The sequence below is a fragment of the Microtus ochrogaster genome, chromosome 10, assembly GCF_000317375.1.
Source record: "Microtus ochrogaster isolate Prairie Vole_2 chromosome 10, MicOch1.0, whole genome shotgun sequence".
NCBI lineage: Eukaryota > Metazoa > Chordata > Mammalia > Rodentia > Cricetidae > Microtus > Microtus ochrogaster.
The window spans coordinates 51,980,215-51,997,328 of NC_022016.1; the positions used below are offsets into that span (position 1 = coordinate 51,980,215).

The window sequence follows — 17,114 nt, forward strand, 5'->3', positions numbered from 1 at the left end:
TTTTTTTTTTTTTAATGACTTATTTATTTTTATTTTTTGTGCAATGGTCTTTTGCCTGCAAGTGTCTTTGTGAAGATGTGGGATCCCCTGGAGTTACAGGCAGTTGTAGGCTGCCATGTGGGTGCTGAGAATTGAACCCAGATTCTCTGGAAGAACAACCAGTACTCTTAACCACTGAACCTTTGGGTGTTTTATTTTGGGTTTTTTTGTTGTTTTGTTTTGTTTTGTTTTTCAAGACAGAGAATCTCTCTGTAACTGCCCTAGCTGTCTGAAACTCTTTGTAGATCAGACTAGCCTCAATCTCACTGCCTCTGCCTCCCAAATGATGGGATTAAAGGCGTGTGCCACCACTGCCTAGTCAGTATGTTTTTATATTAGCTAAAAGTGAGAGAAGAATGCATGCTGGCCAGTTTGGAGCTAGTGTGCCTGTGGAAGATGTTCCCAGTTTGGATCTTATGATGGTCAGAAGCTTGCATGGGAAAGCCCCTGCACTGATCTCATGAGACCCTAGACTTAACAATGGGAGATGCTTTTCTCAACTGCTGGAAGTTTTACCTATTCAAGACCCTTCACTTAGATGTTTGGAAGTTTCTGCTAAACTTAGTTGCAGTAAGACTGAAGTAATAATGCAATTTCATATTTATTTAGAAACTGATTATTGATGAGAAGAAGTATTACTTATTTGGGAGAAACCCTGATTTGTGTGACTTCACCATCGATCACCAGTCTTGCTCTCGAGTCCACGCGGCCCTGGTTTACCACAAGCACCTGAAGAGAGTTTTCTTGATAGATCTCAACAGCAGTAAGTGCTTGCCCCTTACTCACTCCCTGTGGGGACTGAAATGCTGTTCCAGGTCTTGGGCTGGGAAACTTTTTTTTTAATTTGGCTCTTCTTTATTTCTGAGATTCTCTTATTTTTTTGAAATCATTGACTGAGGAGAAAAGATAGTGGAGAAAATGAAAATGGCATGAAGGAACTCAGAATGTTGATGTTGAAGTGCTTGTGAGACTATGGTGAATTCTGATCAGCTGAAGCTGAAATCATGAATAGTGTCACTGGTATGCAGCAGTGTAGGATGTTTACAAAATACTTGTTTTGAGCAACCTTTATTATTTACAATAGGTTCTTTATCCCAGGTATACTTTGCTTTAACTGAATTAAAACAATTTTAATTTAATAATTACACTGTATTTAATAAGATTTTAAGCTTTGCTTTAAATAGTCTACAGAGATGCAGTTGAGACTTGGACTGCTAAAGTCTGCTTGTTTGCCATGATAAATAGAATAAAATGTGCAAAGTTGTACTTCTCTGCTCATCAGATTGACCCAAGCACCCATCCGAGCACCCACAGACAAACATCTCCCCAGTCTCCTTATATAAGGACTCCATGAGCTTTGTCTTAGAAGTACTTATCTTTTCTTTCCATTTCATAGCATGTGGAGTGCTGCCATGGAAAAATTCAGACTCTGGTAGGATTTGGCTCCTCTCCTGTGCTGGGGAAAGCTCACGATGCCACCAGTTTTCATGTTCTTAGAGTTGTAGCCAGAGAGGGCAGATCACACCAGTCCTCGCCTCGTGCCTTGAGCATGGCTTCTGCTAGATTGGACCCAGAATGGAGCCAGCCTTTCTGGCATCAGAGAGCAGGCAGTGGTGTTCATTGTGGAGATGAACAGATTGGAAGGTGTGTGAGAGATCCGCTGAAGAGAGGCAGAGCTTCCTAACCCAGGACAAGATGGAGTGAACCCAATGACTTCATCTTGAAAAGGTTTTCTTTCTGCAGTCATAGTGGCACATGTCTATGTTCCCAGCACTCGATGAGGCAGGAGAATTAGGAATTCAAAGTCAGTTTGGTTGACATAATTCACTTGAGTCCAAACTGACTACATAGTAAGTTGAAACCTAGCCCTAACTACATAGTGAGTCCCTGTCTCAAAAACCAAGGGCTGGGGGCTGGAGAGATGGCTCAGTAGTTAAGAGCCCTGGCTGTTCTTCCAGAGGATGTGGATTCAATCCCCAGCACCCACATGGCAGCTACCAAGTGTCTGTAACTCTAGTTCCAGGGGACAGAACACCCCCATATAGACATACACACAGGCAAATCACCAACACATATAAAATAAAAAGAAATAAATTAAAAAAAAACAAAAAAAACCAAGGACCCGGGTGGTAGGTCAGTGGTGGGCTGACTTCCTAAGAAAGTCAAAGATGATGCTTTCCTTCAAGAACACTAGCTGCTTTTTCCTTCTCTCCTTACGTTTCTGATGTGGTTATTCCCAGCTCATGGCACTTTCTTGGGTCACATTCGGTTGGAACCTCACAAGCCTCAACAGATTCCTATTGACTCCACGGTCTCATTTGGTGCATCCACAAGGGCATACACTCTGCGAGAGAAACCTCAGACGTTGCCATCAGCTGTTAAAGGAGACGAGAAGATGGGTGGAGAGGATGATGAGCTCAAGGGCTTACTGGGACTTCCAGAAGAGGAGACCGAGCTTGATGTAATTCCTTGTTATTTTTTGTCTTTGGGACCCTTGTTTTTGCAGTGTGTAGCCATTCTTCCTAATTCAGAATGACAGTAGCAGGAGGTTCTTTCAGTGTGGTCGTGAGCCCTTGACAGTGCTTTTGGTCAGCTGTGACTAGGTTCCCTGCACATGTGTGCATGCCACTGAGTTCATAATATGGAGTTGGCTCCCCGGGAACTGGAATTACAGAGCTACCATGTGAGTGCTAGGAATCCAACACAGGTCTTCTGGAACAGTAGACAGTGCTCTTAATTGCTTAGCTATATCTGCAGCCCCTGTTTTCTCTGTTCTTATGCCTGCATAGAGCTACATTGTCCAGTGCAGTAGTCGCTAACCACATTTCATGTATTCTGTCTTCACATACTTTTGGGTAACATGTTTAGAATTCAGTCAACTCTGTCATGAGTCTGTAAACAACATAACTTTATACAAAGTTGAAGGGTCTCATTAAGTATGATCTAGAGTTGATAGAAAGTTTGGTGGGAGCCTGTGTAGACCCCTGAGAATCTGCATGTTTTGCTATCCGTGGGAAGACAAACACACCTTGTATGCGCATGGAAGACTGTAATCTCTGTCATCACAAAAAGTTCTGTTGAACAACACTAGCTTAGCAAAGCCAACACTTGTGTTCATTTGGCCCTTTTCGTACTGACCAGACAGCTCAGGAATCTTTAAGAACTAGATTGCTGGGCTGGAGAGATGGCTCAGAGGTTAAGAGCATTGCCTGTTCTTCCAAAGGTCCTGAGTTCAGTTCCCAGCAACCACATGGTGGCTCACAACCATCTGTAATGAGGTCTGGGCCCTCTTCTGGCCTGCAGGCATACACAGACAGAATATTGTATACATAATAAATAAATAAATTTAAAAAAAAAAACTAGATTGCTTTTGGACTGGAGAGATGGCTCAGTGGTTAAGTTCACAGGCTGTTTATTGTTCCAGAGGATCCTGGTTGATTCTCAGCACCCACATGGTGTCTAACAACATCTGTAATTCCAGTTGCAGAGTTGTGGGCATGCACGTGGTGCATAGGCATGCATACAGGTAAAACATCCACATACATAAAATAAAGATAAACAATAAAATAAATTTTAAAAAAATTAAAGATGAGGCTATTCTTGTTTTTATAGTTAAGGATGCCTATATGGCCAAGCATTTTATAAAATTTAATTTCAAAGTGATAAAAATTTTCTTCTTTCAATCTTTTACTTTATTTTGGTACTGGGGATTAAGTTCAGGGCCAGGTGCATGCTAAGCACTCTACAACCATCTGTATCTCAGCCTGTTTTCAAGAGACTGACCCCAGGAATTTGTGATTTCAAGTGTCTGTTACTATAGTGGTGTGGTTTGTCTGTTCACATGGGGTTTTTTGTTGAGTTGGTTTTTGTTTTTCGAGACAGGGTTTCTCTGTAGCTTTGGAGTCTGTCCTGGAACTAGCTCTTGTAAACCAGGCTGGTCTCGAACTCACGGAGATCCGCCTGTCTGTGCCTCCTGAGTGCTGGGATTAAAGGTGTGTGCCACCACTGCCTGGTACAAATACAGTTTTAACCGGCCCTGTACATTTACTGTTCCTATATATTACAGCAGCTTCCCAGCTTCCAGAATAACAATGGAGAAGTCATTTTCTTATGAAGTAGCCTCATGTCTAGGGGCCTTGGTGCTTGCTGGTCACTCTTGTCTGTTCCCCTCCAGGCTCTTGTGTGTTTCTGTCTTTCAGTTCAGTGTGTTAGGTCCTCCTCAGGCTGCAGGACAGGTTAGAGTAAGTCCAGTGAAAAGAAGCAGGAAGCAGTGCTACGGCCAAATTAATCATGAGATAGATGGACGGGTAGTTGTCAGTAGAGCTGAGGCCAGGTGCAGGAAGAAGACTGGCAAGATGGTAATGCCAAAAATTAAATGCACTGCCAGTGTCGTTAAGAATTTTAACGAAGAAAGTCAGGTATGATGACTCATTCTTGTGATTTCAGCACTTCATCACACAGAGGTGAGGCAGGAGGATTGTTTGAAGTTTTAATTCTTGGCATAAAGTCATTTTAGTGCTCCTTCAAGACCAGGAAAGTAAACCACCATACCTCATTTCAGAGGCACCCTGTACCATCCCAGCCTTTCCCCTCCGTTTAAATAGCACTCTCCCATGGTCAGTGAGGATGCTCCGTGTTCTCTATTAATAGTTGTAATTAGGACAGTGTGAATCCTCTGAGGGCAGAAGGCAGTCTCGCTGGCCTTGGGAGGTCAGTGGAAGCCCCAGATGCTTTATCGCCTTTTATTTAGTATTTTCTCTGCAAGACTCCCTATGTGCTAATTCTAGCCTTTCCTTTGTGAACCTTGGCTTAGAACCTGACAGAGTTCAACACTGCCCACAACAAACGGATTTCAACTCTCACTATTGAGGAGGGAAATCTGGACATTCAGAGACCAAAGAGGAAGAGGAAGAACTCACGGGTGACTTTCAGTGAAGACGATGAGATCATCAACCCAGGTAAGAATGCTCCCTAATATCTTTTTTTAGTAATTATTTTATTTCATGTACATTCATGATTTGCCTGCATGTATGTCTGTGTGAAGGTGTTGTATTCCCTGAAATTGGAGTTATGGGCAATTATGAGTGGCCATGTGAATGCTGGGAATTGGGAATTGAACCCAGGTCCTTTGGAAAAAGTAGCCAGCCAGTCTCTTAACTGCTGAGCCATCTCTCAGCAGCCCCCTAGTTTCTTTTGATGGAAAGGTTAAGGTCTCAGTATCAAGCACAGTCTGTGGGCATTGGGGATGTTCCTGACTGAAATTAGCTAGAAGGTGCTTTCCTGTGAGAGATGATCTCTGCAGTTCACTAGTGCAGTACTGTGGGCATCCAGGCATTATCAAGTTACCATGTAAAAGATGGGACTAAAGGATCAGCTATGAACTGTATAGTATATAAACAAGCTCATTCTCTACTCACCCAGTATGTCATGGTACATGAAGGTTTAAGTGGGGTATGGCTTTTGCTACCTTCACTCAAAACAGCATTCTTGTCTCCGGTGGTTTGGTAGCTCTAAGGTTGGAGTGCCATCTTACCACCATGACTTACATTAGAAACTCTTCTCTGTCCCCTGCAGTCTGTGTGGAGATGACAGCAAGGTGAGGGCATCAGTTTGTAGGGAAGGGTGCTGCCTTAGGATTCTTCTGCTGTGCAGAGACACCATGGCAGGGCAACCCTTATAAAGGAAAACATTTAACTGGGGCTGGCTTACAGTTCAGAGGCTTCCTCCCTTACAGCCATGGCGGGAAGCATGCCAAGAATGCAGGCAGACATGGTGGGTGCTGGAGAGGTAGCTGAGAGTTCTACATCTTTACCATAGGCAGCAGGAAATGACAGTGACACACTGACCAGGCTTGAGCTTTTTAGAGCCCACCCCCTAGTGACACACCCACTCCAACAAGGGCAAACTTCCTACTAGTGCCTCTCCCTGTGGACCTATGGGGACCAATTTTTATTCAGACCACCACAGACCACTGAGTTTGCCAGTTTGTTGGGTCACTGCTCATTTTTATCCAGACCACCACAGACCCCTGGGTTTGTTGGGTCACTGCTCATTTTATTCAGACCACCACAGACCCCTGAGTTTGCCGGTTTGTTGGGTCACTGCTCGTTTTTGAGCGTTTGTTGCATCTCAAGTGACTGACAGATGGGTGGTGCCGAGTGGCAGCACCTGCATAGTGTGTTCAGATGCTGAGAGAATGACTTGCAAGTTCTACATTCAAGTTCAAAATATCAGTTATTTAAACGGGACCTCTGCTCCACTGACAGCCCATGGTGGGGTGTGGGGCCAGGAATGACTAGTGACGGAGGGGGTTTTCCTTCAATTAGAACAGCCTGGGTTCAGGGTATATTGGGACTCATCAAGTGCAATTCAGAATTGCAGTAAGAGAAGGTTGGGACAGTCACCCTTGTGCAGTCCTGAGTGAGCTCCTGAGTCCTGGTTCTCAGTCATCTGTAGAATCCTCTGGATGCTGGGGCTATAAGGGAACAAAGGGAAGCCCAGCTCCAGTAGGACAAAACCAGAGCCTGTGGGTTATGTTTAGAAAGACGACCAGGCAGCATGCGGGTCTCTGTGAGCTCAAGTCCAGCCTGGTCTACAGAGAGAGTTCCAGGACAGGCCCCAAAGCTAGTTTAGAAAAAAACAAACAAGCAAACAAAAAAAAAAAAAAAACCATAAAAACAATTAAAAGAAATCCTCCGTCTGTAAAATAGCTTGCCAGGTAAAGGCATTTGCATTTGAGTTTGGTCACCAGAACCTCTGTATTAGAAGAAAAGACTTCCATAGACACACACTTCTGCACACAGAGAGGTACATACATTAATGCATGCATAGGTACTTAAGAAAAGCCTTTAGGAGGGGGGACCTGTGACGAACCTGGGGCATCTGTCCAGTGGCAGGTACATGTTGATAGTGCATGGAGTGGATCCTTCCCAGAGCAGTGGTGTTAAAGGAAATGCTCAGGCAGACTAGATGTCCAATCTGAGAAGCTTGCTCAGGGGTCCTCACAGTTTTCAGTACCAGGGACGGAAACCAAAGTGCTGTATGTTCTAGGCTAGCTTGAAAAAAGAAGTCAGAAATCAGTACCATGGAGCCTTACCACGCAGTGTGTTAGTTAGGCAAGGCATCATAGTGCTTACCTGCTTACTGAGCCATCTCTCCAGCCCTGAGGAGTTTGTTCTCACCAACCTAGAAACTGATTAAGCTAGGCTACCTAGCTCACATACCACCATGGCAAGGTTTTAGTGTGTGCGTGCACTCTCATGCATGTGTACATACACACACACACACAGATGTGTTGTATGTGGACCGTGTACCTGCAGAAGCCAGAAGAGGGCATTGGATCTCCTGGAATTTGAGTTAAAGTGGTTGTGAGCTACCTGGTGTAGGTACTAGGAAATAAACCCATATCCTCTTCAAGAGCAGCAAATGTTCCTTTTTTTAAAAGACCATTGTGGGTTTTTTGTTTGTTTGTTTGTTTGTTTGTTTTGTTTTAAGATTTAAAATCTTATTATGTATACTGTCTGCATGTATGCCACCAGACCAGAAGAGGGCACCAGATCTCATTACAGATGGTTGTGAGCCACCATGTAGTTGCTGGGAATTGAACTCAGAACTTCTGGAAGAGCAGGCAGTGCTCTTAACCTCTGAGCCATCCCTCCAGTTCCCTTGTTTTCTTTCTTTTTTTTTTTTTTTTTAAATATGTATTTATTTATTTATTATGTATACAATATTCTGCCTGTCTGTGTGTATGCCTGCAGGTGAGAAGAGGGTCCCATTACAGATGGTTGTGAGCCACCATGTGGTTGCTGGGAATTGAACTCAGGACGTTTGGAAGAGCAGGCAATGCTCTTAACCTCTGAGCCATCTCTCCAGCCCCCTTGTTTTCTTTATTTTAATTTGGATAGCTTTTTATTTATTTATATATTTAATGTATGTGTTAACTTATATGTGTGTATGGGTGTTTTGCCAGCAAATGTGTCTGTACCACATGCATGCCTGCAGTAGCCAGGGAAGGGACTATGCAACTATGAATCGCTATGTAGGTGCTAGGAATGGGGTCTGGGTGCTCTAGCCAGTGCTCTTAGTTTTGACTGAACTATTTCTTGTTTCATGCCCCTGACAGAATCTCATGTAACCAAACTCAGTGCTGAATTGCTGATTTCTCCTTCCTCTGCTTTCTGAGAGTGTGTGCCACAGTGCCTGACTTAATGTCATGTGTTAAAAGTTTAAGGTGATGGCACCTGAGAAACAGCACTCATTTTCTGTGATGATACTAAGCTGATGGTTGCTTAAAGTTTTTATGTGCCGCCTTCTACTCACTCAGCCTTTGGTGATGCGACCTTTATATTCATTGTGGAGCAGCCCAGCCACCTCTCTGCTTGGGGAGTACTTGACACTTTGGTGTTGGGGCTGGAGCGATGACTCAGCAGAGGACCCAGGTTCCATTCCTAGCACCTATTTTGGGCAACTCCAAACCACCTGTAACTCCAGCTCCAGGGATCTGACGTTGTCTTCTGTACTCCATGGACACATGCACTCACACACTTATCCACACTTATGCAAAACTGAAAATCCAGAGTTTTCCATTTTCAGACAGGGTATCACTACGTAGCCCCAGCTGGCTTGGAAGTGTATGTAGGCCAGCCTTGAACTCAGAGAGATCCACCTGTGATGTTTTGTAGCCTGTGGTTTGGTACTATGAATTCTTCAAAGGCAGGGTAGTACCACACTCTTCTCTGCATGGTAGCCAGTGCTTGAGGCTGAAAGAGTGACTGAAAGTGGGTTCCGTACCTCTCTTGAGTGAGTCCAGAAGCTCTGTAGGGTAGTGGGGTGTGTCTTAAGCCAAGAAAAGGAACTGCTTTGACAGGCTGCTCAGACCCTCTAGTGAGAGTTGGGAACTCCTAAACCTGTTCTTTGCTGGTGAACAGACATGGCAGTATACATGGTTATGGCCACTTGTCATTACATTTGTCACTAAAATGGTCTGCTGTTTTATCTGCCCTCAAAAGAGAAATATATAGAAAAGGAAAGAAAAAAACTTCTGGGAAGGCAGTGCATCACACAGGCCTGGTTCTGCTTGCTTGGGTTCAAGTCCTGGCCCCTCCCGTCTCGGGCAACCGGACCGGCCTAGTGCATTGTCTCTTCCAAACCTTGGTCTGTTTCTTACCTACTCAAGGTGGTTCAGCAGTCCCTGCCTCATGGGGTGTTGGGAAGACTTAACATGTTAGTATTAACGTGCTTAACGTGTTAGTACTTACTATTAGCTTAGCTGTATTTTCCCGTTTGAACAAGCTGATGGTTTGGTGTACAGAATCCTTTTTTCTTCCAACCCTGCTCTCATATCCTTTTGCAGAGGATGTGGATCCCTCTGTCGGTCGCTTCCGGAACATGGTGCAGACTGCAGTGGTCCCGGTCAAGGTAGGAAACACCTATTGAGAGTGTGTGAAATACTAAGTAGTCTGGGCTCAAACCACCTTCAGGATAGAACTCTGCTGTAGTGCATGTGCTTACCAGAGTCCTGACCCACCTTCAGGATAGAACTCTGTTGTAGTGCGTATGCTTAGCAGAGTCCTGACTGGTCCCCAGCTCTACAACACCCCCCCCCCAAAAAAAAAAGAAGAAAGGAAGAGAAAAGGGGGGAGGGAATGTCCTATATAGATGATTGTTTATCTGTGTAATTTAAAAACATCTGGTGCTTCTCTCCCTTTAAAAAAAAATCTCTTTAATTTATTTTTATATATATCACATGCATGCCTGGTGCCCTAGAAAGCCTGAGGGAGCATTGGATTCCCTGGAACTAGAGTTAAAGGCAGTTGTGAGCTGTTATATTAGTGCTGGGAACTGAACCTGGGCTCTCAGCAAGAGCAGCCAGTGTTCTCAGTTGCTAAGCCATCTCTCCAGCGCTCCTCCTCCCATTTTCAGGGAGACCCTCACCCTGTGTCTCAAAAATCCTGGAGTCCCCGTACAAGGGCTTGAGGTGGCCAGCCAGAATAGTGTACTAACAGTTTTCTCTGGAAGGGTAGTCATCTTCCCTCAGCAGGCAGGTGGCTCTACCTTCCTTTTGTCTTCTCTGCTTGCTCAAGGTGAAAGAGAAACATTGGGCCGGGCGAGGGTGGCGCACGCCTTTAATCCCAGCACTCGGGAGGCAGAGGCAGGCGGACCTCTGTGAGTTCGAGACCAGCCTGGTCTACTGAGCTAGTTCCAGGACAGGCTCCAAAGCCACAGAGAAACCCTGTCTCGAAAAACCAAAAAAGAAAGAGAAACATTGATGTGGTTTAAAACTTATTTTGTCAGTCTGGTGGCATGCACCTTTAATCCCAGCACTCGGGTGGCAGAGGCAGGTGAATCTCTGTGAGTCTGAGACCAGTCTGGTCTACAAAGTGAGTTCCAGGACAGCTTCTCAGAGAAGCCCTGTCTCAGAAAAACAGAACCAAAAAAAATTATTATGGCTTTTTAAAGATTTATATATTTATTGTTTTTATGTATATAAATGTTTGCCTACATGAATTTGTATGTGTGTGCCTGATGCCTTCAGATGTCAGAAGAGACTGACTGTCTGGTCCCTTGGAACTATTGTTCCGGATGATTTGAGCTGTCATGTTGGTGCTGGAAATTGAACCTGGGTCCTTTACAAAAGCAACAGGTGCTCATAGCTACTGAGCTCTCTCTTCTACCCCAGCCATGACCTAACGGTATGCACAGGAGTGGCACAAATTGAGGACCCTGTCTAGATCTCAGGTTAGGTTTACAGATCAGTGTGTTTAGGAATGGAGTGGTAGAGCTTACCAAAATGCCCTCATTCTCAGATTGTTGAGCTCCTTGGTGGGTAGAACTGCCTAAAGGATACACATTGCCCCTTACCCTGACAAAATACCTGCTACATAGGTGCCCAAAGTGCTGGCAAGAAGCTAATCAGCATTGCTGAAGGAGGTCTGAGTGTTCAGTCTGTAGAAGGCAGCTGTCTTTGCCCCCGTAAGGGATGGATTCTAGACTCACACTCTCAGCCAGGTGCCCAGATCAAGTACAGAAAATGTGCTATCTGCTGGTTCCTGCACACTTCTCTGCATGCTCTGGTGCTGATGGTGGAGCTCTCTGACTGGCACCGTTCCCAGCTCTTCACACTTTAAATATCTAAGTTACTCTGTTTTCGAGACAAGGTTTTTCATAGCCTGTCCTGGAACTCGCTCTGTAGACCAGGCTGGCCTCAAACTCAACAAAGATCTGCCTCTGCCTCCTGAGTGTTGAGATTAAAGACGTACGCTACCACCATCTAGCTAAATTGCTCTTAATACGTACTACATGGTAAGAGCTGTTAGGCTAGACGAGAGGAATAGCATAATGGTAGGGTATCTAGGCTCAATCCAGCAGTACAAAAATAAATGGTTGTTACACTTTATTGTATGAGTAATAATGAGCCAAAAAGGGAAAAAAAGACTACATATTCCCAGGAGAGATGATTTCTTTTCCCCAAATGTCTTCCATCTGGTTTTTTAAATCCACACTTGTGGAACCCATTTACATTAAAGTAAATTGACAAGTTATGTCAGAGTTCCTGCTTCATCTTTAAGTTAATAATAATAATAACAAAACTCTAGGAGTGGGGACTTGATGGTGCCTATCATTGCAGTGCTTGGGAAGTGGAAGCAGATGATCAAGAGTTCAAAGTCGCTGGACAATAACAACACGGGCCTTTAATTCCAACACTCAGGAGGTAGAGGCGGGTGAATCTCTGAGTTCAAGGACAGCCTGGTCGATACAGAGAAACCTTGTCTTGAAAACTTTTTTAAAAAGTTCAAAGTTGGGGGCTGTGGTGGCGCACGCCTTTAATCCCAGCACTTGGGAGGCAGAGGAAGGCAGATCTCAGTGAGTTCGAGGCCACCCTGGTCTACAAAGTGAGTTCCAGGACGGCCAGGACTGTTACACAGAGAAACCCTGTCTTGAAAAACAAAAAAATAAAATTTGCATTATGTCGGGCGGTGGTGGCACACGCCTTTAATCCCAGCACTTGGGAGGCAGAGGCAGGCGGATCTCTGTGAGTTCGAGACCAGCCTGGTCTACAAGAGCTAGTTCCAGGACAGGCTCCAAAACCACAGAGAAACCCTGTCTCGGGAAAGAAAAAAAAAAGTTCAAAGTTGGGCTGGAGAGATGGCTCAGCGGTTAAGAGCATTGCCTTCTCTTCCAAAGGTCCTGAGTTTAATTCCCAGCAACCACATGGTGGCTCACAATCATCTGTAATGAGGTCTGGTGCCCTCTTCTGGCCTGCAGGCATACACACAGACAGAATATTGTATACATAAGAAATAAATATTTTAAAAAAATAAATAAAATAAAAAGTTCAAAGTCATCTCAACTGCATACTCAAATTCAACACCAGCCTGGCTCCATTTAGATTCTTTATCAAAAACAGCTGACAAGATAGCCCCTGGATAAAGGTCCTTGACACCGAGCTGCTGACCTGAATTCAAACCCTAGTGTCCACAGGATAGGAGAGGACTGGCTCCTGCAGGGTGTCCTCTGCTCCCATAAGTGTATTGTGACAGACATACACATGTGCACTTTATGTGGGGAGGGGATACGAGACAGGGTTTCTCTGCAGCCCTGGCTGTCCTGGAACTCACTTTGTTTACCAGGCTGGCCTCTACCTCCTGAGTGCTGGGATTAAAGGTGTGCTGCTACCACCACCTGGCTTAATAAATAATTTTTAGAGCCGGGTGGTGGTGGCGCACACCTTTAATCCCAGCACTCAGGAGGCAGAGGCAGGCTGATCTCTGTGAGTTCGAGGCCAGCCTGGTCTACCACAGAGAAACCCTGTCTCGAAAAACAAAAAAATAAATAAACAAACAAACAAACAAATAAATAAATAAATAATTTTTAGGGGCAACAAGCAAGAGTCCTGGACAGGGCAACTGTTCCACATAAGTGATGCCGTGTGATAGAGTCTCTGCAGGATGCCGTAACCCTGACACTCTCCTGAGCTCCTCTCTCCATCTTTCCGTATGCTCTGTTACCATACAAAGCCAGCAGGCCCCTCTGTGTCAGTGTTACTGTGGTGTAACGCATGCGTGTCTGTTATCCCAACAGTTTGTATTTGTAGTTTGAGTTTTGACACCCAAATATGTGTGTTTGACCACCACCTCATTTGAGATAGGGTGAGGGTGTTCCCCAACCCTTTAAAACTAGTCTTCTCCCCTTGGCTCTGTGTCCCTAGTGAACCACACACATTCTTGACACAAATTTGATTACTCTTGAACTGTTTAAAAATTGGGCACCCAAGGCCAGGCAGGTGTGGTGGTGCACACCTTTAATCCCAGCACTCAAAATGTAGGCAGGTAGATTTCTTAAGTTTGCAGCCAACCTGGTCTAGAGTAAGTTCCAAGACAGAGCTACACAGAGAAACCCTGTCTTGTAAAAACAAAGCAAACAAACAAAAGAAAAAAGGGGGCACCTAACTGGGTGGTGCATGCTTGTTGTTCCCATCTAGTTAGAAGGCTGAGGCAAGAGGATTGCTTTGGTCCAGAAGTTCAAAGCTATATATAGTACATAGTGCTAGTTGAGTGAACATGGTGTCTTCCTTGGTGCAGAGACCACGTTGCCTGAGGGGAAGTAAACCAGCCCTAGTTAGAGTCAGAACTGATTAGCTGGGTGACTGAACAGGTTCTGCTGTACGGTAACAGTGAGCCTCTGCCCTACATCTTAGAAATAAGTTTCCAAAGGAACTGGGCACCCAACATGGACTTAGCACTTCTTATGTCCCCTGCCCCCAAAATAAGCAAATTATCACTTTAATTTCTTACTTAGCATCAACCTAAGAGAGGGTGGGTTTTGCCCTTCAAATAAAGAATGGTCCTAGTCAATTCTGGTAGTACACACCCTGGCATGTGGGAGGCAGAGGCAGGTGGATCTCTGTGAGTTTGAGGCCAGTTTGGTTTATAAAGTGAGTTCCAGGAGAGCCAAGACTACGCAGAGAAACCCTTTGTTGAAAAACCAAAACAGGGGGTAGTCATTTGCTCATTTTATTGTGAGTTATGTGTATGTATCTATGTGGGAATGTGCACATTAGTGGGTGTGTACCCTTGGAGGTCGCAGGTGTAGGGTTCCCTAGAGCTGAAGGTAAAGGTGGTAACACAGCAGTGTCCTCTCTCTCAGCTTGATTTGGATAACCGAGCATAGCTGGTAGTGGTGATGCACGCCTTTAATTTCAGCACTTGGAAGGCAGAGGCAGGTGGATCTCTCAAGTTTAAGGCCAGCCTGGTCTCCAGAGTGAGTTCTAGGATAGCCAAAGCTACACAGAGAAACCCTGTCCCAAAAAACAAACAAACAAACAAACAAAAACCCAAAAATGTTCCAGGACTGTGTAAGAGAGACACTTGTCTCAAAAGACATAAAAAGAGCCATTGCTTAGCTGGCATCAGACCCTGAGAGAGAGTTCAGGAACAATGGGCTACAAAGTGGAACTTTTCCCAAGTGTTAGCTTTCTAAGGCTAGAATGGAAAGAAATTAGGGCTTCACCTTATATCTCCTTTCTGTTTTTTCCCCTCTCCTATGGCAAACTACAGAAGAAACGGATGGAGGGCTCTGGCTCCCTGGGCCTGGAGGAGACAGGAAGCAGGCGCATACAGAACTTTGCCTTCAGCGGAGGACTATACGGGGGCCTGCCCCCCACACATAATGAAACAGGCTCCCAACCTCATGGCATCCATGGGACAGCACTCATCGGTGGCTTGCCCATGCCATACCCGAACCTCGCCCCTGATGTGGACTTGACTCCTGTTGTGCCGTCGGCAGTGACCATAAACCCCACACCAAACCCTGCAGTCTATAACCCTGAAGCTGTAAACGAACCCAAGAAGAAGAAATACGCAAAAGAGGCTTGGCCTGGCAAGAAGCCCACACCTTCCTTACTGATTTGATATTTTTGGCTATGGAGCGGGTGGGATGGGTGGGATGGGTGGAGGCTGGCAAAGGGGCTAATGAACTAGGGAGGAAACTTTCTGTATGTGCGGTATCGTCTTTCAGAAAGTCTCCTGGGCCCCTAATTCGTAATATTGAGACTAGGGGTGGGGCTGAAGTACCAGTTAGAGACCTGAGTCAGAACACGGAAGTGTGGAGAAAGGCTCCCCAGGCTGTAAGCAGACTGCCCTGGTGCTCTCCCTCCGCCTCCACCTAGGGCTGTCGGCACACACGGCCAGGTGGAATCCAGAGCTGTGGAGGAGGCGGTAGCCTCATTTAAATTCATTTCCCTTGTGAGTCCCAGGTAGCAAAATGGTTGCCATGGATCCCAGGTTGGTTGGCATTCTTCATTTATTAAACCAAGGTGTAAACTCAAGTGTTCTCTTAGGTCCATGGTTTTGAGGTCCAGTAGTTAGGCCTTTCTCCTCTGTCCTTCCTGCTGGAGTGAGACCATTGAGTTCCCTTTGTGGCCAGTGTCATGGGCACAGGTATATGGGTTTTTACGGTATTGTTGGACTTAACCTGTTTTCCTTGTCCACTCGGAACACTCCACTTGCTAGTTGGCATTTAGTTTCTGTGCTGCCCTCCTGTGGCATCAACTTTTGTTGATGTGCCATGAGGCAGTTTCTTAAGAATATGACCAGTTAGGGTGGCTCACGATGAACAGGAAAAGACTGTACTTTGCAAGGGCCAGGTTTGTATCAGGAGGACAGTGCCCAGCTCTTGGTTTGGAGGCTCCCCCTTGAAATCCCCCTTCCCAAGTGGAGCGTTCTGGTTATTCAGAGCTCCAGGCTAGACCTGGCTAACAGGAGACAAGGTAGGAACCATTGTATGAGCTTTGTACAGATTTGTACATTTGTGTAATAGGGCCTTTTCTGCTTTAAGTGTAGCTTTTTACCTGTAACCTTTATTACATTGTAAATTAAATGTAACTTTTGTCATTTGGGTGGTCTTGAGTCTTGTTGCCGGGAGACACTTGTCAGGGGGCATGACTGTTGTCCTGGGAGTTGGTGCTCTGCCCCCTGTAATTACCACAAATAAAAGTAGCCCCCAAAGAATGTGAAAATTCTCATTACAGATTGTAACCCCCAGACTGAGACCCCAGGGTTCAGGGTTGAAGAGGTACCTGCTGCCCTTGGTCAGAACATAGAACAGGTACTTCCAAGCAAGGGGTGTGGGCAAGGCTTAAGGCTGGTGTGTCCTGGAGTCTCTTTCACTGCAGAGACTTTCTAGGAAGGGACCAAATTCCAGTCACACAGGTTAACTCAGCATTTGAGAAGCAAGGATGGTAGGACCAGGGACTCAGAGTCATCCATGGCTGCGTAATGAGTTTAGGGCCTGCCTGGGCAACTCAAACCTCAGCAACATAACCCCCGGTTAAGAGAATTGAGTTTACAGCAGAAGCAGCCGTGAAGGAGTAGAGATAGATGAAACCATAGTGCAGAAGGCAGATGTCTCCAGTCTGTACAGGTGAGTCCTCATCTCATGATACTTTTCAGAGTCTAACAACTAGTCATCCCCTGAGGCCCTTCCTGCTGATGTGGGGCTTTCTCTCCTAAGGAGAGTTGGGCTCAGAGATAGATAAGTTGTCTGTGAAATTCCAAGCACAAGTTTACATGGCTGCCTGGACAAGGGACACGAAGGGGTGGATGGATCTAAATTGTCTGTCGTCACTCCTTTATGCCTGCTAGTGTCTCAGTTTCTCCTGTTTTGAAGTTTTAAAATGTCCAGTAGAGGCAAGTGGTAGCATACACCTTTAATCCTAGAACTCAGGAGGCAGAAGCTGCGGGGATTCTAGAGTTCGAGGCCTGGTCTATAGAGCAAGGACTACATGGAGAAACCATGTAGGGGTGTCTCGGTACAGTGCATGGCACATAAGTACATGAGCCTGAGTTCAAGTCCCTAGCACCCCAAGAACCACACTTCATGGCGTAGGTATATAATCCCTAACTTGGGGACAGGGATGTGGGGGCCAGAGACAGACAGATCTCCAGATTCGTTAGCTAGCCAGTCTAGCCAAATCCAAAACTTCGAGGGTTAGTGAGAGACTGCCTCAGGGAACTGACTCAAGGTCAACACTATGGGCACACATCCCCAGGGAAACACACATAGGGGTGCACACATCC

General features: G+C 45.4%; 1 protein-coding gene across 1 annotated transcript in view; it reads left to right on the plus strand.

Moving 5' to 3' along the window:
* Ppp1r8 (protein phosphatase 1 regulatory subunit 8) overlaps window positions 1–15,929 on the plus strand; it is a 26,280-nt gene extending 10,351 nt beyond the window's left edge. Inside the window, exons 3-7 of the mRNA XM_005353114.3 lie at window positions 649–802; window positions 2,280–2,500; window positions 4,853–4,997; window positions 9,392–9,456; window positions 14,595–15,929. Of these exons, the coding sequence (XP_005353171.1) occupies window positions 649–802; window positions 2,280–2,500; window positions 4,853–4,997; window positions 9,392–9,456; window positions 14,595–14,948 (939 nt within the window). The 3' untranslated portion in view covers window positions 14,949–15,929. The remainder of the gene's footprint in view (window positions 1–648; window positions 803–2,279; window positions 2,501–4,852; window positions 4,998–9,391; window positions 9,457–14,594) is intronic.
* The last annotated feature ends 1,185 nt before the right edge of the window (window positions 15,930–17,114 follow it).